The sequence below is a fragment of the Poeciliopsis prolifica genome, unplaced genomic scaffold (genome assembly GCF_027474105.1).
Source record: "Poeciliopsis prolifica strain line A6 unplaced genomic scaffold, Auburn_PproV2 SCAFFOLD011, whole genome shotgun sequence".
Lineage (NCBI taxonomy): Eukaryota > Metazoa > Chordata > Actinopteri > Cyprinodontiformes > Poeciliidae > Poeciliopsis > Poeciliopsis prolifica.
This window is the reverse complement of record NW_026562386.1, coordinates 14,265,114-14,291,685: the sequence shown is the minus strand read 5'-3', so window position 1 is coordinate 14,291,685 and position 26,572 is coordinate 14,265,114. Positions and strand designations below refer to the sequence as shown.

The following is a 26,572-nucleotide window of genomic DNA, read 5'->3' as shown; positions in this document are numbered from 1 at the left end:
GTTTAAATTAACTTTAAAATGTTTGAGTTTCTGTTTAATATAAAAAATTTTCGCTGGAAGTTAGTGTGAAAAGAAAGTAATAAAATTAGCAAAATTCTTTGGTGGGAGGGGCTTATGCTGTTACGTCATGACGTCTCCGGCGGGAGTTGTGACGCACGGCTTCCTTGTTTTTAATTCGGCGCGGGAGTTCCATTGAAGGAAGGTCAGAGCGTTTTTGCTAACTTCTGTTTTAAACCGTGTTCAAGCTGTCAGGACAACCGCTTTGAGTAGTTTGAGTTCAATATCTGCCGTTTGTGGACCTCACCGTTCAGTTTAAAGAAGTTTTAAACATATATTTAAAACTTAGCGTTAGCTTCGCTGTTAGCTGAACTCAAAAATAGCATTGGCAGCTACCATAACTGTGTTCTACAGAGCTGTGTAACGTATTAAAGTTTATATTTTTAGTGATTTCTTTTATTTGTGTGTTCAGTCCGGTTGGTTAAAATGCCCTGCGAAAGGAAGCCGATGCGCTACGGCCACTCGGAGGGACACACGGAGTCTGCTTCGATGACACCGGAGGCAAGTTTATCCATTTCCTGTAAATATGAGGAGATTAAACCATAAATACTATGACTTGGATCAGTTTAGCTGCTGGACTGGTTTTCTGCTGGACATGTGCGCCGTCAAATCCCTCTGAGTCCACAGATCTGCAAACAAGATCCAACGGAAAGTTGAAAATGGATGTAGTAGGTTGTTCTTGCAACCTTATTTATATATTTCTTATATATATATATATATAATATATATATATATATATATATATATTATATATATATATATATATAAATAAGTAATGTTTTGGATTTTATTTAGGTCAATCAGAGTAAAGGGGGCAGGTTTTTCATTTTGTGAGACTGTTAAAAACACATTCATTTTTAATATGAATGTTTAAAAAAAAAAGGTAAATTATGGATTTCTAGAATCTTAATGTCATTTAAGGACAAAATTAAATTATTTTCCAGGTATATCGTAACATGTGGAAACGACGGCGATGTTCGGATTTGGGAAAGCCTGGATGATGACGATCCAAAGTTCATCACTGTCGGGGAAAAGGCTTATTCCCTGGCACTCAAGGTTCGCCACATCTGTCAGATTACAGCCTTCAGTTCTCATTAAAACTGATAAATCTGAGTGTGTGATTGTGGAAAACTTTTGTTTCCCTGCAGAAAGGCAAGTTGGTGACGGCGAGCTCCAGCAACACGGTGCAGATCCACACGTTTCCCGACGGCGATCCGGATGGCATCCTGACACGGTTCACCACCAACGCCACTCATGTCACCTTCAACCGCAGCGGCACCAGAGTCGCCGCCGGGTCCAGGTGACCAACACCAGAAATGACCGAGGGATAATTTTATTATGAATGTTTTGTTCCCAAACGGCTGGCTACTTCTCCAGTTAGTGTTAGAAATCAACTGATGTGGGTTCTGGTTTAAGACGTTCCAATGGCTTAAATTACATGACAATTATTTTGATTTTTGTTGTATTGGTTATGAAGTGGGGACTAAATTTTCATAATTTATTTAACTCTTTGGGGATAATAATCTTTTTCTTTCTTTTTTCTTTTTCTTTGGAACTACGGTCCAAAAGTCCAAATTTTGTTTCATTCGACCATCAAAACTACAAATAAACATTAATCGTTTATTAAATCAACTAGTAATATGTTTATGTTAATATCTCTTCTTGAGGAATTAAGTCAGTGTTTCACATATTTTATTTTTCTATTCAACAACTTAAGAAGTTCCTCTAATATTTATGATGTGACAAAATCACATTTATTCAGTCACTATTTAGTACAGCAGATACAAATAATGGAAAATTTAAATTATGTAGCCGCTATGTGATATGGACATATCGGCCATACTGACAAGAGAAAACTAAGGTTTTTACAAAATGGCAGTTTATCAAATTTTTTGGATCATTTCAAATTCAAAAATGTTGTATTGAATCCTGTTATAACACCTATACATTCAAATTCTTCAAATTGTTATTAGAAATGGTGACGGCTAACATCAGTCATCTTTAGATTAACTCATCGACAGTTTACACAAATTAATCAAATTTTAAAAAATGAAAATGAGTTTTCTCTTCTTGTGTGGATAATTTAATCTGATGGGCATGAGAAACCTTCACAAAATGTTTTTTTTAGTTTAACTTCAGAGTTATATTTCTGCTCCAGAGACTTTTCCACATGTCGGTTTTACTTTGTGAATCCGTGCGTGTCTGCTCCGCTGTGATTTGATTTCATGCTGCTGCTGCTGCTGCTGCAGCTGAAACCCACCTGGCAGAAGAGAGCGCCTCTTCGGGTTGATTGGCTGTGATTGGAGCAGGATGTGTGTTTCCTGCATGAATTGATTCGTTTTGAGCAGCTTGATCACAACAATCGAAGCTCAGGACATGAAGCTGCATCTATGTTGCTGTTTTCCAGCTAATGAGGCCTGTTGTGTTATCGATCCATCAAATTCTGGCTTCGCCGCCGCCAGAGGAGGAAGTCTGGATTCTTTTTCCTGTTTTCTCTCACTGTGACGTCATAAAGTTATTATTCTCCTGCTTTTATTTTTTTCGAGTGACTTCATGGTGAAGGTGGTGGAGGTGTCGGACAGCAGCCAGCAGAAAACACTGCGGGGTCACGAAGCGCCCGTCCTCAGTGTGACCTTTGACCCAAAGATGAATACTTGGTGAGAAAAACCAGAACTATATTCTTCATTAGATTTTTACTCAGACATTAGCTGCATATTTTCTTATTTTAATGATAATTATTTCATTTGTTTGCTATATTTTATTTTAGTACATCTATTAATAGAAATGGTACAAATGCATTATAATTTTTAAAAACCTTTTTTTATATTACCAGGAATAAGATTAAATTATTAAACTTCTTTTCAAAGTTTTATTTTAGTACATGTAGTAATAAAAATGGTGACAATTATCTCTAATTATTTTAAAATATTTTTTATAGTATTATTACGAGGAATAACGATAATAATCCAAGTGCAATAAATATATTACAATGCTTTTATTACAGATTAATCATCATAATGATACTTTCTACAATTATATTCCGATATTTTATTGTTATATTACACCTGAAATAAGATAAAACTAACTTAAAATAACTTTTAAAATATCTTTTTGTGAGAAAAACAATCTGCCAACAGAACCAGTCATTTTTAAATCAATTTGAATGAATTATTTACTTTAAAAAAGCTGCTATATCCTGCTGAGCAAAGTTATATTTGCACTAAAATATTTCCACTAGAAAACAGGAAAAATATTTAGTAAAATTTTGTGTTTTTGCAGTGTTGATGTTTTGGAGATCAAATTAGGAAGTAATTTTTTGGACATAAATTTAGAGCCATGTTCTGAAGTGATTCTTATACTTGAGGGGTAAAGATGATAAAGTTGTTTTTTTTATTAATCAAATCTCGTCTCTGTCAGGCGTCTTCCAGCTGCGACGGCTCGGTGGTCGTGTGGAGCATCGAGCAGCAGGTACGTCTGATTCCTGACGATCCAAAACAACTAAAAGTTGTGACTTTTTTATGCTTCTCAACAATAAACCAGGTTGGATACTTTAAGTAAAAGAGTAATATGGTAAAAATAATAAGTATAAATTATTGTAGATCCTCATTAAAGAAAGGAAATGTTTCCACTGAAAATAATGAAACATTCGTTGTATAGTTTGGCCAATAAAAATTATATTTAGGTCATTTTGTTGAAAAGTATGCAGCTAAGTTCAATAAAATCATTAAAAACAGAGTCTGGGTATTGAACATTTTCAATTCTAAGATTTGTATTGCTCTGTAATAATTTTACCCTGATTAAAAATAAAAAATATGAAAATCTGCTGTGATTTGAGGCAATTTGTACTATTTTGAATTGGACTTAGGCCTGTCATGGTAGTAAATTTTGCTTTAATTTATCCCAGAAGTTGTTGTGATAAACAATAATATTGTTGTTCTGAGATCATTTTCCAGTAATCTAATCGATTGTAATCCATTTGCAGTTTTCAATAAACTTTAAATTGTAATGAATATTCAAAACTGGAGCTGGAAAACATTTTAAATATCCAGAATAAAGAAACAAAACAACAAATAAAATGAATCATAAAGTTTCTGTAAACAAAATTGTCCTTCAAAAAATGGTTTAGTTGAGGCCAAAAGACCAGACCGAAAACTTTTTATCATCCAGAGAGAAATGAGAAAAACAATGCTTTAATTTATCACATTATTGATTGTTTATTGTGACAGGTCTATTTTAGTTGTGGATCCCGTTCCTTCAGTTTTTGTCATTTATAATTTCCCCGTCTCCTCGCAGACTCAGGTGATCAGCTGGCCGCTGCTGCACAAAACGAACGACGTCAGCAACGCCACGTCTCTGTGCCGTTTGGCGTTCCAGCCTACAGCTGGGAAGGTCGGTCGGCCGGGATTCGCCGCGCGGGCCGGTTAAAAAGAGACAAATGATCTGAAAAATGTTTTCATGTCAGTTTTTAGCTGTTCCAGTAGAATCCAGAGTTCACCTGTACGAGCGGGGATCATGGGATCACGTTGGCTCGCTGTCCGACGAGCTGCTCACTCAGGTCAGAGCAAAACCTGCTGCACTGTACAAAATTATTTACTTTTAGTTTGGGGTTTTTGGAAAGTGCTTGATACTGAAACTGCAGAGTTTTGTAATAAAGTCAAATATTTGATTAAAAGCCTAAATTTGGGAAACGTTATTTACAGTTAATACCAGATATTTAATACACTGCCAAAACCCAACAGAGCTGAGTTTCTTTGGTCCAGTTTCTAGTGCAAATATTAGTGCACATGAAATAAAACAAAACTAACTTACAAAAAACTTTTTAACAAGAAGTAGCAAATGAAAAATAATTGGTAAGACTTTGTGTTTTTGTAGTAGAGGTTGAATCAGACTAAGTATTCTTGTTTTAGGTCAGTTACACTCACTAAAATTATTTCTATTTATCAGAGAACAAATCCTAAAAAGTGTTTTAATTTCTTGTGAAAATATCTCAAATTTAAAAATCGGATTTTACGTCGTTATTGAACTTGAGAGATTTTTTTTTGTTTTATTTCCAAACTAATCAGATGGAGACAAAACAAAATGTACAAAACTATCACAAGATGTTATAACTACTACTAATAATTGATCTCAATTAATAGTGAATTGAAACTGTCGTTTATCTTGTTTTTATCTCCAAAGTGATGCTGGAAAATTTTGAAAACTTACCTTGAAAGTGCTTGAATTTCATGTCGGGAAAAGTGTCTGAATGGGAACACTGGTTCAGCTGGAAAGTTGCGTTCTGGTGGTTTATTCCTCTTTAATAGTTATTTTTCTCTCTGCAGCCCGTGAACGTGGCGGCCTGGTCCCCTTGCGGCCGCTTCCTTGCAGCCGGCGCCGTCGGAGGTTTGCTGACGATCTGGGACGTGAGCAGCCGGCTGGTAGTGGAACGGTGCGGCCCAGTCGGATCTCTTAGGAACCGTGTTTATCGTTGTCGTTCTTAGAGGCAGAATGTGTTTCCTGCAGGCAGAAGCACGAGAAAGGATTCACGGTGTGCAGCTTGGCCTGGCATCCATCCGGCAGCCAGATCGCCTACACGGACACAGAGGGCTGCCTGGGCCTGCTGGACGGACTCGGCACCTCCGGTACCGGTACCGGCTCCGACTCCACCAAGGTACCGCCACCTTCCACCTCCACTCTTAACACTCACTGCTGTCTCCCTCACCATGCAGGAAGCTCTTCCTGAACTCGTTAACCAATTTTTTATAACATATTTGTTGGTACTTTCAGGTTTATTCATTTAAATAATATTTCTAAATAAATTTGTGCAGTTTTACTAATTTTATGTAACATTTCTGATGGTTTTGCACAAGTTTGACTGATTTTCAAATAAAATGTATCATTGTATTTGCATGACTGTTGGTATTTGCACATCTTTTATGTTTAAATCACATTTCTGTTGGTATTTGCACATCTTTTATGTTTGCACAAAAAATATTTTTTAATATACTTAAGGAATATATTACATTTTTTAAAATATATATAATTGCATATATATATAATTTTGATATATATATATTTTGTAAATTTTTAAAAGTTGTCCCCACCATCCCATTCTGCAGATTCTTTTGGATTTAGGGTATATTATTCTTGATAACTGCACAAGTTCTTTTTAATTTAGTTTTCATATATTTTTGTCTATGTAATCCCTCAATTTTTTTTGTTGCATTTTTAGCCAAATCTATCAGGCTCCTGCTTTGCTCAGTTTGTTCCACCAATTAATTCAAGACGGTGAGATTAATTTCCGTCCAACAGATTGACTGCATGTAATTTCTGTTTGGTCTTCAGGCTCCAGCTGCGAAACCTGCTAAAGGCTTCGACGACCTGTTTGACGAGGATGATGACAGACCGATGGATGAAGGACTCAGTGACGCCAATTCGCCGGTAAAGAAGGCGACGGAGGAAGAGGACGATGACGACTTCCTGATCCCGTCCACGGGTCGAGTGAGGAACAGAGGCGCCATCCTGGACGATGAGAACTCGCTGGGTGGGGAAGAGTCGGATCGTTTCAGATGCCGTTTAACTACAAGAGCAGAAAACACGACTCTGAGACGCAACTGTGAAACAGGAGCAAATATCTGAAACAACTTCAGTTACATTCCTGGACTTTAGGTTATATTTCACATTTTGCACGTTTTATTCCAGTATTTATATCTAATGTAGCTGGAACTTACACGTTACATCCAGAAACTGACATGTCACGATGTTTATATTGCAGGATTCATTTCAGGAATTGCAAACTAATATCTGTGTTTCCTTAGAAAACTCAGGCTCCAAACGCTCAGCTTGTGTTTAATTAGCTGGTTACGTCCTTAATTTCATGTTTTTGTCTGAAGGTTAATATTTATTAATTAAAGCTAACATGATTGAATTTACTTGCATGCTACTTTCTAAAACTTTACCCTGCTTTATTGACATTTAGGCCACTTTTCAGAACTTGATTAAAATTTTTCAGAACTTTGTTGCAGCTTTTTAAAAAGTAGCTCTAAGCTTAATCAGAACTTAATACTACATTTTAGATTTTGTATGCTACTTTTTACAGTGTGCAGCCTACTTTCAGCTACTTGCCTGCTACTTTCTGGATTGTGAATTTTTCAGCTTTTCTTTTAACTGGTGCAGATTGTTTAAATTCCTAAGGGGGAGAACTGGCCTGCAAGTTCCAGAAACTGATCTGCGTTCTGCTTTTTAGAACTTGCACATCAAAGAAAAAAGTCAAACAGGTTGTTTGATTTGAAAATGTAATTTTTGGAGTAGCATGGAAAGTACCAGATCACAAGTCACTTTATGATCCCGACTGGCTCCGTGTTCAGCGCAGTAAACACGACGGTTTGGCCAAGGATCGGCTGCTTACTGTATCTTTAATCACAATGTTTTAAATGCAACACATTCGATTCTAAATGAGTTTCAAATTGCTGTTTCAGCATAGACATGTCTGAAGTTTGTTTTGATCTTATGCTCTAATTTCAGACACAGGATCCCTAAAACTCGGTCAGGATAAGTTTGGGGACGATGATGATGACGACGCCGGCAGTTCCGTGGCCCAGGCGGCGGCGGCGCCACTGCGCCCCGTCTACGACGGCCCGGTGCCAACTCCTCCCCAGAAGGCCTTTCAGCCCGGATCCACGCCAGCTCACCTCACTCACCGCTTCATGGTAGGACGCCCGACTCACGCCTCCATTTTCCCGCTGTGGGTTTCCTCCCTCATGCAGCCTAAACTGTCCAGATGTGGAACTCTGTGGGGATCGTGCGAGGCTACAACGACGAGCAGGACAACGCCATCGACGTGGAGTTTCATGACACCGCCGTCCACCACGCCATGCACCTCACCAACTCCCTGGGTCACACCATGGCCGACCTTTCCCAGGAGGCCGTGCTGCTGGCCTGTCCAAGCACCGACGACCTCGCCAGGTGAGGCTGGATTGGACGATGCGGCTGAAAAACTTATCGTGATAAAAGCGTTTCACATGAGTTGATATCAATAATTAGAGGTTTTTTTTTCAATTATCTGAAAAACTCACTTCCAGTTTTTACTTCACGCCGTTGTTTTGTTTTTGAGCAGCTCAGAGTCGCAGTGGTGAAACCTGAAACTGCTGCTGCGCAAGTTTCTCAGTAGGTTGTTGCTAGGTAACCAGAGTGTGCGATAGACGAAGCCTGTCAGTGCCAGAGTCTGACAGGTGGGTTCTACCGAGATATTTTCACCTTTTCTTTTGTGTTTCGTTTTAATCATAAAATTAGCGTATAATTTACAGAGTATGAAATATGTAAAATTAAATTATATTTCAGTATTAGGGAGAAATTTGTTCATTTCTCTTCTGCATCTTGGCAGAAAACAAAATGTCATTAGATTTATATCCAGGGAGGACACAATATCTCAGCTTTAATTTAAAACCATATTTTATAAAAGTTCAGAAATAAAGACGCTGAGCATTATTTTGAAAGATTCCTTCTTATCCACATTGGAGCAGTTTTGCGTCGAAAACAATCGTAATAATTTCCATTTGCATGATTTATCACTTTTGTCTTTTTTTTTTTTTTTAACCAAAATTTGTCTTTAATCTGCTGCTTTTGTTTCAATTAATTGTTTTTTGGAAGGACAGATTTGTTTACAGTGTCTTCATAATTCATTTTATTTATTGTGTCTGTTTTGTTAATTTATTTAGCCTTTTTGAAAATGAGTTTCGGTGTTAAATTTTTGTTAGAAATCAAAGTTTATTGATATTTGTCAATGTTCTGGTGTTACTATGGACGATGCGGCTGAAATCGCACACTCTGGTTACCTAGCAACACCCTGCTGAGTAACTGCTGGTTACCTAGCAACAATCTGTTGAGAAACTTGCGCAGCAGCAGTTTCAGGTTTCACCACTGTGCCTAATATTATTGTTTATTGCAATAATTAGTTGTCTGTCAGGATAACAGCGACATGTTATCGTGGCAGGTCTAGTAATGGCGCCTCACTAGCTTTAGCGGCTAATGGCCGCTGTTCTGCCCAGTGATGTGTGTTAACGTATTCTTCCAGTTCCAGTGAACGTCTCCAGCTTCTCCTGTTTGTTCCCAGTAAGCTGCAGTGCCTCCACTTCTCCTGCTGGGACACCAACAAGGAGTGGATGGTGGACCTGCCGCAGGGCGAGGACGTGAAGGCGCTGTGTCTGGGCCAGGGCTGGGCGGCCGTCGCCACCAGCGCGCTGCTGCTGCGGCTGTTCTCCGTCGGCGGCGTCCAGAGGGAGATCCTCAGCCTGCCGGGGCCGGTGGTGTGCATGGCCGGTCACGGGGAGCAGCTGCTGGTGGTTTACCACCGAGGTACGACCCAAATACTCCAATACGGAGGTTTCCCTGAGTCCAAAGCCGCAGATGGACTTTTCTGCAGAACATAGTTTATTTTTTCTTGTTTCTGTGTTTATTTGCCTCAATAAAATCCGTCTGAAATGTCCTGAGTTCGGTTCTTTTGCAGATTTTGTATTTACAATATCCTGATAGTTCAGATTTCATGCTAGCTCTAAGTTTTCTTTTCTCTACAATGTTCCGAGAGGCTTTGGAAGAAAAACAGGCCCGCAGCATCACACGTCTTCTGCCGTACCAAACAGATTTGTGGTTGAAAATCTCAGTTTGTCTCATCTAACTAAAGTTCACAACTCCTAATTAACTTCCTGGACGTATTTGGGAAACTCCACTTGTTCGTGTTTGTGATGGTAGGATGGAAAAATCCTTTTCTGAGCTTCATTTCTGATCCACTTTCCATGTAAATGGCATCAAGTGGTTGACATGGAGACTCAGTATGTTAGAGATCTGAAAATGGCTGGGGTTTTTTTGTTCCTCTTTCCCTCCTCTGTGGGTTTTGGTCAGTACAAACTGTTACCTCTATCAAGATGTACAGGCTTTCAAAATGGCCGCCCTTCAATTGTTTTGTCGCTTCACCCTCAGCGACGGGTTTCGACGGAGAACAAGCTCTCGGCGTTCAGCTGCTGCAGTTGGGTCGCAGAAAGAGGCAGCTGATGAACGGCGAACCGCTGCCTCTCTCCCCCAAGTCGTACCTTTCCTGGGCCGGATTCACCGCCGAAGGTCAGAACCTGGACCAAGTTTCCCACATCTGAATGTGAGGTTTGGTTCCAGAGCCGCTTTCTGGTGTTTTCAGGCACGCCGTGCTACGTGGATTCAAACGGGCCGGTGCGGATGCTGAACCGCGCGCTGGGCAACACGTGGACGCCGGTTTGTAACACCAGAGAAACCTGCAAGAGCGGGATCACTACTGGGTGGTTGGGGCGCACGAGAACCCCCAGCAGCTCAGGTGAGCCTCAAAAACTCACAGGAGCGTGGAGCGTGATGAAGCTTCTGCATATTACTGCTGAGGAAAAGATGATTGTATGGAGAATAAAACCTTTTATATTGAAAATAATAACAGTGCAGCTCAAAGTATTAGAATATCCCAGAAAGATTTTTCAAAAGTTAAACTTTTAGATTCATTACATATGGAGTGAAATATTAAAACATTTTCTTGTGAATTTTTATTATTTTGGTTTAAACGATAAAAATTAATATTACATAAGATCAATTAAAAACAAAGTATGTTTTAAACAGCAACTAAAAAAGTATGTTCCAGTCTATCCTGACTAGCAATTATTTTAGTTATTGATTACTCTATTTATTAATCAAAAAATCAGATTAAATAAAATGTGTCACATTAAAAATAAAATCTACAATAATCAAACATCTATAGAAGATGAGGGTCGCATAAAATTGTTTTTTCTTAAAATATAATGTTTTTAAATCTTAATCAATTTTTTGTCACAGATTTCTGCCCTTCATCAGATTTAATGCTTTTCTCCTCTGAATTATGACAATTTTTTTCAGAACTTTTACTTTTTTTTTAAATCTGAATTGTGACTTCAGTCTTATGAAAATGAAAAAATCAATTATAAAAACATTTCAGATTTTTTTTTTTAATTCTCAGTGGCACCATCCTTCTTCTACAAACTCCTGTTCCAAGTTTTATAACCTTCAATTGGAGTATTAGGCTGCAAAAAATCATTCCAGTGGCAGAAAATGGCCCCTGCGCCACACTTTGAAATCGGTCCATTTCACTCAGAGTGAACCTATAAAATTCACTTTTACATAATTCATGAGCTTCTTGTTTACGGTTTAAATTTGACGTCAAGTTGATTGTTATTTTTATGTGGATGCATACAGGTGTATCCCTTGCAAAGGCTCCCGGTATCCTCCCACTCTGCCTCGGCCGGCCGTCGCCATCCTGCCGTTTAAGCTGCCGCTGTGTCAGACCGGCACGGAAAAGGGACAGATGGAGGTGAACTCAAACACGAAAACCCAACACACTCATTTCGTTCCTGAGGCATGCTGGTTTCAGGAAGTAGAATGGTTTCAGGAAGTAATTGCTGAATTGTTTGTCCTCCATTTTGTTTCCAGGAGCAGTACTGGCGTTCCGTCCTCTTCCATAATCACTACAGCTTCCTGTCCGCCAGCGGCTACGAAGTGGACGAGGCTGCGCAGACGCAGTCGGACAAGGAGCAGCAGGAGCTTCTCATGAAGATGTTTGCTGTGAGTAACATGAACCTTTACAAAAATACACATTTTATTCTTCTATTTGGGTTTTTACTGCTTCTAAACAACAAAAACACTTAAAAAAAAAACATCCAGCTGTTTTTCAGCAATAAGTTTTTAATATTTTTTTTTGTGGTGTCTGGAAAATGAGCCATTTTAAAAACCTTCCTGATGTAACGTTGAGCAGACACTGACCTTTCACCCCGGCAAAGCCCAGCCTCGTTACCTAGCAACCCAAGCTGAGCTCTGCCCGTTGCCTAGCAACCCAAGCTGAGCTCTACCCGTTGCCTAGCAACCCAAGCTGAGCTCTGCCCGTTACCTAGCAACCCAAGCTGAGCTCTGCCCGTTGCCTAGCAACCCAAGCTGAGCTCTGCCCGTTGCCTAGCAACCCAAGCTGAGCTCTGCCCGTTGCCTAGCAACCCAAGCTGAGCTCCACCACTTCTGGTCAGTTTGGACAGAAAATGGACAGAAATGAAATCCAGAATAATTTAAACAGCAACAAGCAATAAATCAGTTAATTGAACGTTAAATTAAAACAATCAATAATTTCTATTTGCATAATTGATCATTTTTCTCTCTTTCTGCTAAAACTTGGATGATAAGTCTTCAGTCTGGTGATTTTTCTGAAGGATGACTTTGTTTTCAGAAACTTCATAATTCACCTTTTTAGTTGTCAGTTGTTTCATTGATTTTTGTAAATGTTCAGTAGAATTTAAAGTTTATTGATATTTGGGAATCTGTTCTTGCATCATCACTGTAGCTGAAAATGGCTCAAAACAAAATTATTGTTTATCGCAACAACTGCTGGGACAGTTTATCCATCCAGCAATTTATCATGACAGTCTCTTATGGCTGAATATACTGCTGTACAATGGCTGCTGGAAAAGAAAAGTGTTTTGTTGCCTTTAGGCAGAAACCTCTTGCTGCATTTTTGTTGGTTGTGCGGAAGGCTCCACTTCTCCTTTTCAAAGATTGTATAATTTGAAGCTATTTTTATTAAAGTGTAAACGTTGAGTTGGAGTTTGAAGTGACAGAAATCAGCAGACTAAAATCTGCTGAAGGATTTTGTGAAAAAGATTAATAGACATGTTTTGTACCGACCCAACCGGCTCTTTGACTCGATGTTTGTTCCAGTTGTCCTGTAAACTGGAGCGGGAGTTTCGCTGCGTGGAGCTGGCGGAGCTCATGACCCAGAACGTGGTGACTCTGGCGATCCGGTACGCGTCCCGATCCAGGCGGATGAACCTGGCGCAGCGGCTCAGCGAGGTCGCGCTGGAGAAGTCGACCCAGCTTCAGGAAGACGAGGAGCCCGAAGAGGAGCCGGAGTTCTCCAGCGACAGACGGACCTCTGGGTAAACCGGAACACATCGCTCCCTTTCATTTAACCGCTCAATCCTTTCTATTAGATTTATTTAACAAAATTAATGATTAATCGGATTAATTGCACTGATTTAGTAACTCATTAATCGTTAACTCGACTATACTGACAAAAAATAATATTCAGAACAATAATTAAACCAAAACTATAAATAATTTCTCAATTAAGACAAAAACACCTTTTCTGTAAAAATGTTTTTCCCAAAACTATTTAAGTGGAGGTTTAACTTCATTACTGTTTTGGAAACAAAATGTTTATTTTCATTATAAAAAATTAATTAAATTTTTCTAAAATGCATCTTTAATGTATTTAAAATAGAATGTAAATAAATGAAAAATCTGCAGAATTTGGCCATTTATCAGATTAATCACCAGAACAATCGATTAATCAAATAATCATTAGTTGCAGCTCTGGATTAAATGGTCTGTAATCTGGAATTGAACAAATGTTTCCAGATTTTCTATATCCATGAACGTCCTTTAACTTTATTTGTCCAGGTATCAGCAGAGAGAAGCCTGCAACACGAGGCGGGACGAGGAGGAGGACGATGAAGAAGAGGAAGAGGACGGGAGGGAAACGGAGACAGAGGAAACTAAAAGACGTGAGTTTTCAGCTCCTTTCCTCTGTTGGCTCTTCCCAAACCGTGGATGAGTCCGGCTGACGGTTCCCTTTTGATTCTCAGGTTTGGATCCTTTCGCTAAAAAGTCGGGTTTGCCTGCGAAGCCGTCGCTGACGCCAAGTGAGTCCAGGATGCAGCCGACCGCCAGCGTGTCGTCGCTGCTTCTGCATCGTCTGTCTGTGGACTTCAGACATGTTGAAGTTAAACTCTGGTTAAAATAAGATGTATCAGTTTATTAAGGGTCTTATCAAAGTTTTACTTCTGCATTGCATCAGGAAAACTAAAAAATTAAACTTCACCCATTTATATGTTCATTTATTCATCCATTCATTCATTTATCTGATCAAAGCTCCTGAATCTTTTGCTTCTTTCTGATCCAGTTGGTCGAGTTGGAAGATCAAACCCCTTCAAGGTGAGAACCGCAGCGCGTTTCTGCACCAGGCTACGTTTGGGAGCGTAAACACTAACTGTGGGTTGAATCCGATGCGTTCAGGTCGCCGATTCTGGCAAGTCGTCGTCCGGACGACCTCGAGCGTCAAACATCCTGGACAACATGAGGTCCAGCAGGAAGCTGGGTCCGCTCAGCGGGTCAGCAGGCAAAGGCCCCGTCCTCAAGCCACTGGCTCCCAGAACCAAAGCCAAGGTAACGATTGCTGAAACGATTAATCGCGATTAATCGATTGTTGTTCGATTTATTCAGCCGTTTCTAATATTGTTTAAAAAAAACTTGGAACAGTTTGTCAGATTCATCCACAAATAACTTGGTGACATCATCGTCTTTAAAACAAATTATATCCACACATAACTAACTTTAATTAATATGGATCATATTTTCGTGTTATGACATTTTTGATCTGTTTGAGCAAAGCGGAAGGTCTTTAATTTTTATTTTTTGTGCTTTTGTCCGACAGGCTCAGTCAACTTTGCTGCAGATCTCCAGCAACAAGTCGGCCAATAAGAAAACTCCAGAGGTGGTGGAGCCGGCCACAGATCTGCAGAAACAGCCTGACGCTGCAGCGCCACCTGCAGAAAACACAGAAAATAAGAGGTGGAGTATATTAAAGGAAGAGCAGATCAGTGAAACTTTGGCGTTTAAAAAAAGAAATTAAAAAACTCTTTTTGTTTAAAGGCCAAAACGGCTTCCAGTTGTGGCTGGATGAGAACCGGAAAATTATAATCGCCGATAATCCGGACCTGGATGAGGCGGACGTCATCAAAGAGGCGATGGGACGATTCAGGACGCTGTCAGCAGACGAGAGACTGGTACAAAAATATTAATTCAATTCATCCATATAGAGAAATGTGACTGAAATCCCCAGAGAGCGTATTGCCTCTGTACGAAAGTGGAACTCAATATTCCCAGCATGGAAAGCCTGGTGGAGTTATTGTCATGATATGGGCTTACATCGTTTCTGAATGTTTTTATTTGGCATCAGTGATTTCTGTCATTTGCAGAACAAAAAGCAGTTCCCCATTTTAGTGACTCAAACTATACTTTAGCTAAGGTTAGCTAAATGTTGCCAGTAGCTTTCGCTAACGTTTTGACTAACATTGACTCTTCATTTAGAATGCTAAACTTGGCTGTTTTATCAATACTAACTAAAATGCTAATTATAGCCACAAAGCAAATGCTGTTGGCTAACACTAGCATGTTGAATGTGAGCTCACGCCATTCAGTATGCTAACTGTAACTTTCATTAAAATTTGTTAAAATACTAATTCTAGCTATAATGCTAACATTGCATGAGGGTTATCAAAAGCATGTTGATTCATTATTGGCCCCAAAAAAGTTTGGACGAAGGTCCATCTGCATTTGCTTTTGAATTAAAATTACTGGAAACTTGTCTTACTTTTTACTGTTGACTCCTTAAGAGCCACCCTCAAAATGCTTACATACAAGTCAAAGTATTTTAAGTCAAAACTTGTAAGTCACTGCCATCATGACAGCTAAGGGGTTAAAAAGAAAGTGAAATCATGATGATTAACATGATTTGTAAACTATTAACCAGAGAAAGAAATGGAGAAATATGCACCATTCTTCTGAGGGCCACAAAAAGTCTGTCTGAACCACATTTGGCCCTCGCGCCTCACTTTGAACATCCCTGGTTTAGCTTTTCTACAATTTATCCCCTCCAGGTAAAACATGTAAAATCAGTTTTAGACATGAATTAATTGGTTGTGAAAGCAAATATTGACTGTTTTAAACCCCAGGAGCATCTGTCAGTTTTAAATGAGCAGAGCTAACGAACATTTCCAAACTAAATTTGTTCAAATGTTGGTTTTTTTGGACGGTATCGCCGTCGGTCAGTGAGGAGGAAAAACGAGGGCAGCTGTGTCACAATTGAGTCGCTTCACTTTTCATCTTCCTGCTCCTGATCTTGCATACATCACGTCCGTCAGCGGGAAACCGGATCATTCAGAACAGAAAGCGAAGAGGAGGATGAGGAGGATGAGTCGTTGCCTGGGAACCCGACCATCCTGTGATGATGCTGTCAGCTGTTGATGTTCAGGAGAGGAAACGACATTTCTTTTCATCCGCTGTTTTGTATTTTAGGGGTTTCTTGGATTAGATACTTTAAATTTAATATATTTATTGATACAAAAAAATGAACAAACACTTGCATTGGGTTCCCTTCACCAACAGGGGGCGCACAGTGTAGCAGTGCACTATTATCCTACAACCTTTACAAATTTATCTATATATAAAAATAAAGATTGCGACTTTAAAGAAAGATAAATATTTCTCATATTTATCTTTCTTTAAATATGAGAAATATTTATCTTTATTTAAAGAAAGTAAGAGAAAAACAAGAAAGAGCCTCAAAAGTCTGGAAGCTAAATAAATACATTTGCGTTAAAACTTTTCTATATTTACTGAATTTACAGCCATAAGTATAATTTTTATTTCTGGCTGTGTATTTTCTGGGTTTCCATGTTTTTGTCTGGAAAATTATAGAATCTGGTGTCAGTTCCAGATCTGGATGAATATTTTAACTCCAGACTTTATTCCTGATCTATTTATTCTGAAGGTTTGCAATCAATCGATTTATCCGTTCGGCCGTCCGTACCTGAGCTTCTTTTACTTTCATTGAACTTTTACCAGAGAAATATTTAAAATTATTTAAAATTAAAATCTGAATTCAATAAAATTACGTTTTGGCTCAAAGTTTTATTGAAAATCAACCAAGAAGTGAAAAAATGACATTTGATGTTTGATACAGACATCTGTGACCCTGAGGTCAGATTAGCAACAAGCCGCTGCTTCTCACGTCAGACTGGTTTGTTACCGTTAACGACCGCTGCTGGTGGTGTGTGTGTGTGTGTGTGTGTGTGTGTCTCCACTCAGCGGCCCGATGATTCATCCCAGATCTATTACGTCTAGGAAATGCTTCCTTTTGTCTCTGAGAGGAGAGAGAAAAATAAAATCACGAGGGGGAAGAGAGACGCCGCCTGTCAATAGTGATTAAACATGACAGGATGTAATTTCCAGCCTGAGTGTCCGTGTGCGCCGTTAGTCATCGCCGTGCAGGTGTTCGCCGCCTGCGTTGGACTGAGTAGAAATCTCTGGGTTTTTGTCCCGAACTGCAATTAACGTCTTGGCGTCTTCTGTTTCAGTCGTGGACAGAAAGAGCGAAAGGACAAAGCGGAGACGCTGCGGACGTGAAGAAAGAAAGAGAGCAGAAAACGACGCGGCGGAGAGCGATGAAAGTAACGCCAGGAAGAAGCCGTCGGGCCTGGACCCGTCCTCCAAGCTGTCTGCGTTCGCATTCAGCAAAACTGAATGTTTTACCCATGAAACATGTGGAAAAAGATGTTTTGAGACGAGTTACCCGTTTCTGTGTTGGATCAAAGATTGATGGCAATCTGGTTCTTTTTTACATTCAATTTGTTAAAACTTTTCTGTATTTTAGCAATTTAATAAATATTAAAATTCAGATTCAGTGTGAATTAATTTTGTTTCTTTGCAAATTAACAATGCCTTTTGAAAAATACCCAACATTTTTAATTTTGCTCCTTTTTGTACTTTGACTTGCGTCTTAACTGCTTCTGAAAACAAGAAGATAAAAACCAAACGCACACAAGCCGGGTTTTGGAAATACCTGACGGTTTTATGGTGTCTGGAATATGAGCCGCTTGAAAAACATTTGGAAAGAAACGTCACATATCTGCAAGCACTGTTACCGGGCAAGTTTGTCAGGGTGTGAACTGCATCTGGGAAAGAATTATAATTTGCAAAAAAAAAAAAAAAATTTTTTTTACATTTTAGTTTGAAAATTTGCTTGAAAAAACAAACATTTTGAGATTAATCTCCCAATATTTACTATAAAAACAAATTGGTTTTAAGTTATGAAAATTGTTAGAAAAAACATGAAAATTTGTGAGTTTCACAAAGAAAAGTTTTGACTTTTGAAACTGAAATGTGTTTATTTTCCTCAGACCCTCGGTGTTTGTGATGCTTTAGCCCCCCCCTCCCAGCCTCCGCAGCCAATAGGATCGCTCCCCGGATAATCCGGCCCTTATAAAGCCGGTGCTGAAGCTGAGCGCTTCACTTTCTCAGAAACGCGCATCTGCTGAAGTCCTGATCTGATCCGGACCGGTTCGTCAGGCTCTGAACTCGCGTCTGGTCCAAAGAAAAGAGAAACTGGTTGAACCGGCGGATCTGACGGAGCAGGAAGCGGGATGGAGCAGAAGGCAGCGTTCAGCCCGGGGGACCGGAAGGATTCCCCCGCGGACAGCGCCGTCCTCAACGGACACTTTGACGGGATGGGGAAGCGGCCGGCGGCGGAGCACGGGTCCCAGCCCGAGTCCCAGCCCGGATCCCAACGGGCCACCGGGTCCCAGCGGGCCACCGGCTCGGTGATGGAGAGCTGGAAGGAGGAGCGGACCCGCAGCCTGGAGGACAACGAGATGAGCCTGCCGTCGCTGGCCGCCGCCTACACCACCATCCTGCGGGGGCTGGGAGAGGACCCGCAGCGCCAGGGGCTCCTGAAGACCCCCTGGAGGGCCGCCACCGCCATGCAGTTCTTCACCAAGGGATACCAGGAGAAAATTATCGGTGAGTTTGTTTTCACAGCCGGAGCAGCTCAGAGGAGCAACAGGTGGAAAATCTGAACTCCTGAAAAAACCCGCTTCATTTACTGGATACTTTCTCATTGTGTCTTTGCTGATCACTTATTGACCCATTTGATGAAAGAGTTGAGCCGAACTCTATCCTATAGAGCGCCTCTATGGCAGGCCGTTATCACATAAAATCCACTGCACTTCAGGTGTTAATTGATTTATTATACGGCAGACCGTTTTGACATATAATTGATTTCACATATCTTAAATTGGTTTATGACTTGACAGATTAGTAATACAAGGCATCTGTAATTACGCTTTGACTACTCTAAATGACGTCAGATTCATACGGAAGTATGGCAGGCCGTTTTAACATAAATCGGTTTCACTGCACCTGCAATCCATAAGATTTCTGAAATAGCGTTATGACTAGACTTATTAGTAAATTAAATTATATTTTGACTTGATAAAATACTTTTTTGAGAGATCATAATTTATTCCGACTCATATTTATTTATTTGTATGGAGACTTCAGTTCAAGATATCTGAAATATATATTTAAAAAATATACCATTAAAGTATGACGAGTCATGAAGTAAATTAGGATCTCACTTTTTGTTCATTTATAATTGTAATTAAAAAATCTAAATGTATTTTCAGACAGAATATTCAGAGATCAGACTAGAGCCAATTAAATTCTAGTTATCTTAAAAGCAAGAAATAAAAATAAAACTACTTTCGTCTGCCAGGGATGTGGGTTTAATTCAGTTAGTAAGAGTTTAATAAAATATAATGGACGTTGTCTTCCAAAAACGCTCCAGTTGACCTCAGTTGACCTCCAGGTTCAGTGATTCAGACTTGTTTGATTTAGGGGAAAAGCCTCTGAGCCATAAAACACTAAACAAACTGATCTGCTGAAACCCGTCGGCCCAGAGTTTCTGTTGTTCAGGCTGATTTAAATGAACCCTCTGCATTATGCACTTATTTTACAATAAATTCCTGTGAAGTCTTGTGAAATAACAACAAAACTTGTGCAAAAGTCTAAGTTCTTAATCAGATTAGATGAACCTAAATCCTCGGCTCCATAATTACATGCTTAGTTCTGTTTGTTTGTGTGTTTTTATCCTTTTTCAGCTCGATTCAAACCACTGGACCCAAAGGTTTAAGAAAAACAATATCAGATTTTAATCACTCAAATGTCTCAGGCTGAGTTACAAATGTTGGCATGAATGAGACGCCATAGATCCAGACTCCTGGGCTGTTTTCACACCTGATAATCTGGTAGATTAGGTTTGATTGCAACATTTGTTACATTTCAGCTCATGCGGTTCTCAAACAAACCAAACTTTTTGAAAAACCTTTTCCCCTCCTCGCCTGTGGGGGCGCTGCACCAAGAACCATTGAAGAAGACATTAACCTTCAAACAGAAATGGAGCCGTGTCAGATTTTAGCAGTTGTTGCATTTTTCTTTGGAAAAAGATCATGAGACATTTTTCCCATTAGCGCTCGGCTAGTGCGTTTCCTTAACTTAATTTACCCAGAATTCCCTGCGCTGTAGTCCGCTTACTGGTTTCGGAGCGGTCTCCGGTTTGCTTGGCACCAGAACTCAACCGAACCGAGACCAACGTTTGAAGATGGATCAGAGTTTGAACCAGAGTTTCTAAACAATGCAGTGAAAGTCTTTCTTCTTCCTACGTTTCCCAGAATGCTGTGCGGTTCTGGATCAGAGTTCAGTGAATATTTTATATTTTGAATATTCTGTCTGATCAGATGTATTATCTATTGCCATTGATGGTCCAGGTTAATTACCACAAAAGCAAAATATTACCAAGTTTTTCTGGTCCAGTCTCTAGTGGAAATGAGGCAAAACTAACTTACAAATAACATTTCAGAGGATATCAGAACTTGTTTCAGGTAAATTATTTCATATTGAAGGGAAAACGTTTAGTTCCATTGGCAAAATAACAAAACATGTTTCCCATATTACAAGAACTTTTTCGTCAATGTTAGTAAATTCTTGACCTGAAACAAACGTCTCGCTTAAAAGCTACTTTAAGTTTGTTTTGCATGATTTCAAGTTGCACTAAGATATTTGCACAAGGAACTGGACCAAAAATCGTGGCGATATTTTGTGTTTTTGCAGTGTAACGGCGTCGGGTCGGGGTTGTTGGGTCCAACTGGGAGGACTTCTCGGCGCTCCACGGAGTGGCTGGAGTTGGGGATCTGCCCCCTCACAGCCCCATCTGGACGTAGTTTTGCTGTCATGGGTGGGGGTTGTAGTGTGCTTGAAGCTATAAAGAAAGGAATGCGTCGGGTGGAAATATGCGCTGCAAGAAAAGCAGGTGATTCTTATTCTTCCCGTCTCATATCACCTGAAAGCCTCTTGCCTGGAGCGGCTCTTGGACGGGGCAGAAGGTGATGCAGATAATGATGGTTGCGTTTGTCAGCTGCCACCGAGACGGAGGTGGTGCGCCTCCTTCCTGCTGATAGGCTGCAGCTGGAGCCTCCCCTCCATTTGTTGGGAGGTAAAGAACAACTGAAAACACACAGAGATGGTTATAAAGATTGCTTTTACGTAAAAGTGTCACGTTGTTTAGCTGGAGCGTTCAGATGTTTGTTCATATGCATGTGCAGGTCAAAGGTTAAATCCTCCTGTTGTCGGCTGCAGGACCTAAAGAGGAAAATTCAGCTAAAATATAAAAATACGTTGACAAACATGGGTTTTACCAATGAATGGGGTTTAATACATTTCCTGACAAAGTTTTCAGATTTTTATTGGACATTTTGAAGAAAGTTTCTTTATATTTATGATCCTTCACTGCAAAACATAAATATTTTTTTATCTTATTTCAGGTGAAAATATTTTAGTTTTACTTTTTTTCAAGCAAACTAACTTACAAGAATCTTTTCAGCAAGACATCTGAACTTGTTTTAACTCATTAATATTTATTTTTAAAAGTAATAATTGGAACATTATTTCACTTATAAAATTGGACAAATCTATTATTAGCGAAATAATCAGCCGGTGGAACTAGTCCTTTTTCAGCAACATTAAGGATTTATTCATTTAAAATCGGCTCTTATCTTATTTAAGCTACTTGTAAGTTTTCTTATTTCAAATGCACTTAAATATTTGCACTATAACTTCACCAAAAATAGTTAGATTTTTTTGTGTGTGTTGTGCTGGTTTATCACGATAAAAATGCATTTTGTTTGATTTAATTTTAAAGTTTTTTGTTTGGTAGAATATTCATCAAAAATAAAAATAATGAAGCAATTATCTCGTCAGTAAATAAAAGTGGTTTCCCTCATTTCCACTAACGCACTAAAAGAAAAAAAAACTGTTTTAACTCTTATTTATGATTGTTTTTCATATTAATTAAAATGAATGATTAATGAAAAGTAAACATGTTTTTAGATGCTTGTTCACAATAAGATCCTTAACGTATTTAAAGTCCTCTGTCTGTAAATATAGAGGATCTTTGACCCGAGACTCAATCTGTGACTTAATCACCAGAAAAACTTCTGGCTGCATGTTTGGACTCGCTGCCCTTCTCTGAAACTAATTTGGACCCAAGCAGACGCCTCCCCGACTGGGTTACACCGTTGATGGAAATCTGAGTCATAAAGGGAAAAACATAAACGTGACACATTTGGCTGTTTGAGTGGGAATGAATGGGTAATTGTTCCTGCTCCGTTCAGCTGGGTTTGTCTGCTTGTGTGCAGAGATGATGGCTGATTGAGAGCAACGCTCCCATTACCCGATAAACACCTTTCCTTTCCATCACCAAGCTGACTGACGCCCACTTCAGATTCATTTATCCAGCCATCAGAGACCAGACGTCATTTCCCCAGACTGAGACGCAATGAGTCAAAGACAAATAGAGAGCAGAAAATTTAAAATTCATCTTTCTCATGTGGCTACAAGATCCTAACTTGGTGCATATGTTCACAGAGGCTTTCTTCTGGGGGAAAAAAAACCTTATCTCCTGAAAAATTCAAGATGGTGGGCATTTTTCAAGATGGCTTCCAGGGTTGTCACAAAATAAAATTATTTTGGCATTTAAATGATCAATTTAAATGCGCTTAAATGTGTTTGGTGTCAAATATTAATCTACATATTTTTATTTTCTTGAGCTTGTTTTTCATTTGTCTGGTGGACATTTTTCAAGATGGCCGCCGTGCTTGTAATAGATTATATATGTCTTCAGTTGAACTGAACTTCAGTTTTTCTGCCGTTAAGATCAGTTGGAACTGTTGGCTCTTTCTGGCAGTTGGTTGGCAGTTGTTCTCAGTTCAACTGAAGGTCAAGCCTAAATAATAATCTATTTTTATTTCATTAAATTCATATTGTTGAAGTTCAAACTTGAAAAATATCCCTTTCACACTGTCTAGTGCCCTGTGTCCAGACTAAGAGTCACTATATAGTTGTTCTGAATGTGCCGCACTAAGATTGGTGAGCATATTTTGTGTTTTTCATTTGGGTTTTTGTTCTTTTTATCTTGTTGTTGTCAAATGATAGTCTTTATTTGAACTACTTAGTTATTCAAATGTAAACCTTTGCTGAGTTTGGGTAAATGTAATGTTTTATTGTTGTGCTTGGAAAAGGATTTTACAACAATTATGAAACATGATCTTAGGATATAAGCTAGAACGGTTTAATAAAAGTCCTATATTTCTGCTAGTCCTGCCTGTTGACAGATCAAGGTTTTTTTTTCTTCTGGATTGTTTCTGAGGTGGATTCCCCATGTAACTTTCCCGAAGTGGATTCCACCATTGACCTTGATGGCGAGCCTTCCCACCTGGACTTAGAGAGAATTGGATTTCGTCCTTTGCGTATGGAGCCCTGTTGCACCCTGCTGCAACCCTGTTGCACCCTGCTGCACCCTGCGGTGTGGTAGGCAGTTGTCACTCACATCTTCGCACAAAGTCGGTTATGTATGAGACACTGACTGACATTTTTTGTTGTTGTTTCCGGGAAATTTTGGACACTGCTTTTCAGACCTTTTTTTATTTATTACAACAGACTGCTGTCTAGGAAATTCTCCTAATGTGAATGATCTTGAGTGAGACCTGAATTGGGATTTAATTTAATTAATCTGTTGCCTAAAAAGGTTACAGTACACATTAAGAGGGTGCACCCAATAGATTTTAAATTGAGATTTAGTATTGGGCCAAGAATTGTTGTTTATATTTTATGTATTTTATTGTGTAAAATTTTATTTTCTTAATTGTGTGTCTTGTCCAATTGTGAGTTTATGGTTTGTTACTAAAGCTAATTGTTCTTTAAATTCACTCAACTGTGTTTGTGTGTCATTTAAACAGCCATTGTGCTCCCCACCATGAACAGACCAACCCGTTTCCAACAGCTAGCCAAAACGTTAGCTACACCAACCACTAATTTGCTAAACAACTACCTTAGTTATGCTAACACTACACTAAGCACATAAAATAAGCAGAAGTTAGCATTGAACTGCTAAATACATAAAAAATCAGCATGAGGCTAACACTAAAGAGCTAAACTTCTTTTTTGCAGACACCAACACAAAACAAGAAGGAGATGCTAATATTAAACTACTAAACACAAAACATTCATGGAAGCTAGGAAAGACATGAAGTTCATTCAAGTCAAGAAAATGGGAAACATTTTATGCCAATATTTAGTTTAAAAGCTGATAAAACGTCGTCCATCTTGAAAAACTGCAGTCATTTTGAAATTGAAGAGCAAAATATGAAAGAATCCAACCTGAGGAGTTAGCATGCTAATTTTTATGCTCGTTTTCACAGTTGAAATATTTTTACAGTCACAGCAAATGTAGAGATGTAGCAGACCGTACACCAACCCAGAGATTTAAATGCGCTCTGTTAACCTAGTCTGCCTGTAACTCACCACAACTGAGTGACAAATGTAATTTGAGACTCTAGAATCATTTTCTGCTCTGATCAGTTCTGACCAGCAGAAAATGACAAAAAGATAAAAACAAGAGCAGGATTATCTGATATTCTAAAGCCATAAATGTATTTAATGGTTTTGCTAAAGCAACACAGTCAGTTATATTCTTATTTCTTTTATTTTTCTATTTTGTTTTCAGTTATTCTGAAGACAGATTTTAAATGAAAAGGCAAAAGCAAAGGATCTGGATTAGCAGTTTTTACTAACAGTTTAGAACATGTAATTGTCTCTGCTTCCCATGTATTGAACTGTTAGCACAAACCGACAGTCTTCTGTCAGAGGCATCTTCAGAATTGTTGTAAAACTGACTGCTACTGGAGCTCCTTCCTGTCAGATTTAGCTGAATCATGTAAATCCTCATTGGAACAGGATAAAATAAGGTTTAGGAATTAAAATATATTACTCGGAAATATGCTAATTATAATTAAACATTTAAATATAGACCTATTTGCTGTTTACGCTCAGAGAAAAGCATCTGAAAGTAAAGCAACAAGTCGGTGTCTCCTGTTTGTCTGACTTCACCTTTTTCAGTTCGCTCTGCCTCAAGCAGATATCCAGCCAGGAAATTAAAAAGAGCAGCGACTGCAGTGAGCGCCGCCTGCGTCGTCATGCACAGATAAAACTGTTTATTGAACCAAAAAAAACGCAATAAACCGGGAAGGTGAAAACGGAGCCTTAATTAGACACGATGTCTGTCAGAGAGAATAACAGAACCTGGGCTGATTTTCACTAATATCAAAGCCGAAGCTGATTAACTGTTTCCCTGATGTTTCGCTCCCTGTTTGTCCACAGATGTGCTGAACGACGCGATCTTTGACGAAGACCACGACGAGATGGTGATCGTCAAAGACATCGACATGTTCTCCATGTGCGAGCATCACCTGGTGCCCATCTTTGGCCGGTGAGCGGACAGACAGCCGCTGCCTTTCAGCAGCGGCCGTTGGGTCAGAGACAAAGTAACCCGGCAGCCATGTTTCTGATCTGTCGGAGGAAGCTGGAGTACCCGGAGAGAACCCGCAGGCAGAGCCTCAAACTGCGTTCAGAAAAACCCTGAGTGGAGATTGAAGCCCCTGATCTTCATTTAGAAAACCAGCTGTGCTACAAAGTTATTGTTGTTTTAAAAACCTCCCAATAAGCCCAACCCTGTTACCAAGCAACCCACACTGAGCTCCAGCATGTTTGGTCAGTTGGTTTTACTGCTTTATGTGCTGTACAATGGCTGCTGGAAAAGAAAACTGTCAAGTTGATGTTTTACTATCCAGAAACCAGTTGGTGCATTCTTGTTGGTTGTGCAGGAGGCTCCACTTTTACTTTTCAAGGATGTGCGGTTGGTTGTATAATTGCTGGTCTGTTTGCAGCCATTTTCTCGTGGGAGGTTTAACGTTGCATTGGGGGGGTGGCCAGAGCAGCTAATTTGGGTTTAAAGTGACTTAAAAAATGACCTAAAAGAAGCTCATTTTCAAAGGAAATGAGAATAAATCTCATCATCTATGGATGATTTTGTGCAACAGTGAAATGAACATGTTCTGCGTGGCCCACAGATCTATCCTGGAAGAATAATAGTTCTCCTTTAAAACATGGAGGCATCACTCTGGCTTCATGAATGGAAGCTGAGCTTTAAGTGTGGAACAGAAAATGTTTGTCTCAAACAGAAACATCTGAGCAGATGCTAATCTTAACCCGACTCTGTTTGTCTGGAGGCCGTCGGTCTGAGCAGCAGAGAACATGAGAAACAATCAGATTAGCTGAGATCTGTTTATCTTCAGCCTTCACATCATTACCGTCCACTAAAGCCTGACGAAGCGCCTTCATCCTCCGCTTCGCTCTGCCTCCATCCCTCCATCTTCACCTGCTGCTCACAACAATGGCCGACTGCAGCTGATCCCTTTCTTTCCACTGCTGTCAATGGGATCTGCTG

General features: G+C 39.5%; 2 protein-coding genes across 2 annotated transcripts in view; both read left to right on the top strand.

The window, feature by feature from the left end:
- The first annotated feature begins 370 nt into the window (after window positions 1-370).
- Window positions 371-17,497, top strand: LOC129364356 (WD repeat and HMG-box DNA-binding protein 1-like). Its single transcript, XM_055036934.1, is given in 29 exon segments — window positions 371-535; window positions 538-562; window positions 1,002-1,113; window positions 1,206-1,357; window positions 2,604-2,698; window positions 2,701-2,714; window positions 3,475-3,525; window positions 4,351-4,446; window positions 4,520-4,612; window positions 5,379-5,485; window positions 5,560-5,707; window positions 6,382-6,580; window positions 7,561-7,745; window positions 7,817-8,001; window positions 9,149-9,390; window positions 10,012-10,149; window positions 10,223-10,324; window positions 10,327-10,375; window positions 11,275-11,389; window positions 11,509-11,640; window positions 12,778-12,995; window positions 13,519-13,622; window positions 13,704-13,760; window positions 14,021-14,052; window positions 14,134-14,283; window positions 14,552-14,693; window positions 14,770-14,903; window positions 17,256-17,304; window positions 17,307-17,497. Coding segments are annotated over 29 exon segments (3,369 nt in total). The 5' UTR covers window positions 371-483.
- A 670-nt stretch (window positions 17,498-18,167) lies between these two features.
- LOC129364131 (GTP cyclohydrolase 1-like) overlaps window positions 18,168-26,572 on the top strand; it is a 17,684-nt gene continuing 9,279 nt past the window's right edge. Inside the window, exons 1-2 of the mRNA XM_055036581.1 lie at window positions 18,168-18,696; window positions 25,447-25,556. Of these exons, the coding sequence (XP_054892556.1) occupies window positions 18,321-18,696; window positions 25,447-25,556 (486 nt within the window). The 5' untranslated portion in view covers window positions 18,168-18,320. The remainder of the gene's footprint in view (window positions 18,697-25,446; window positions 25,557-26,572) is intronic.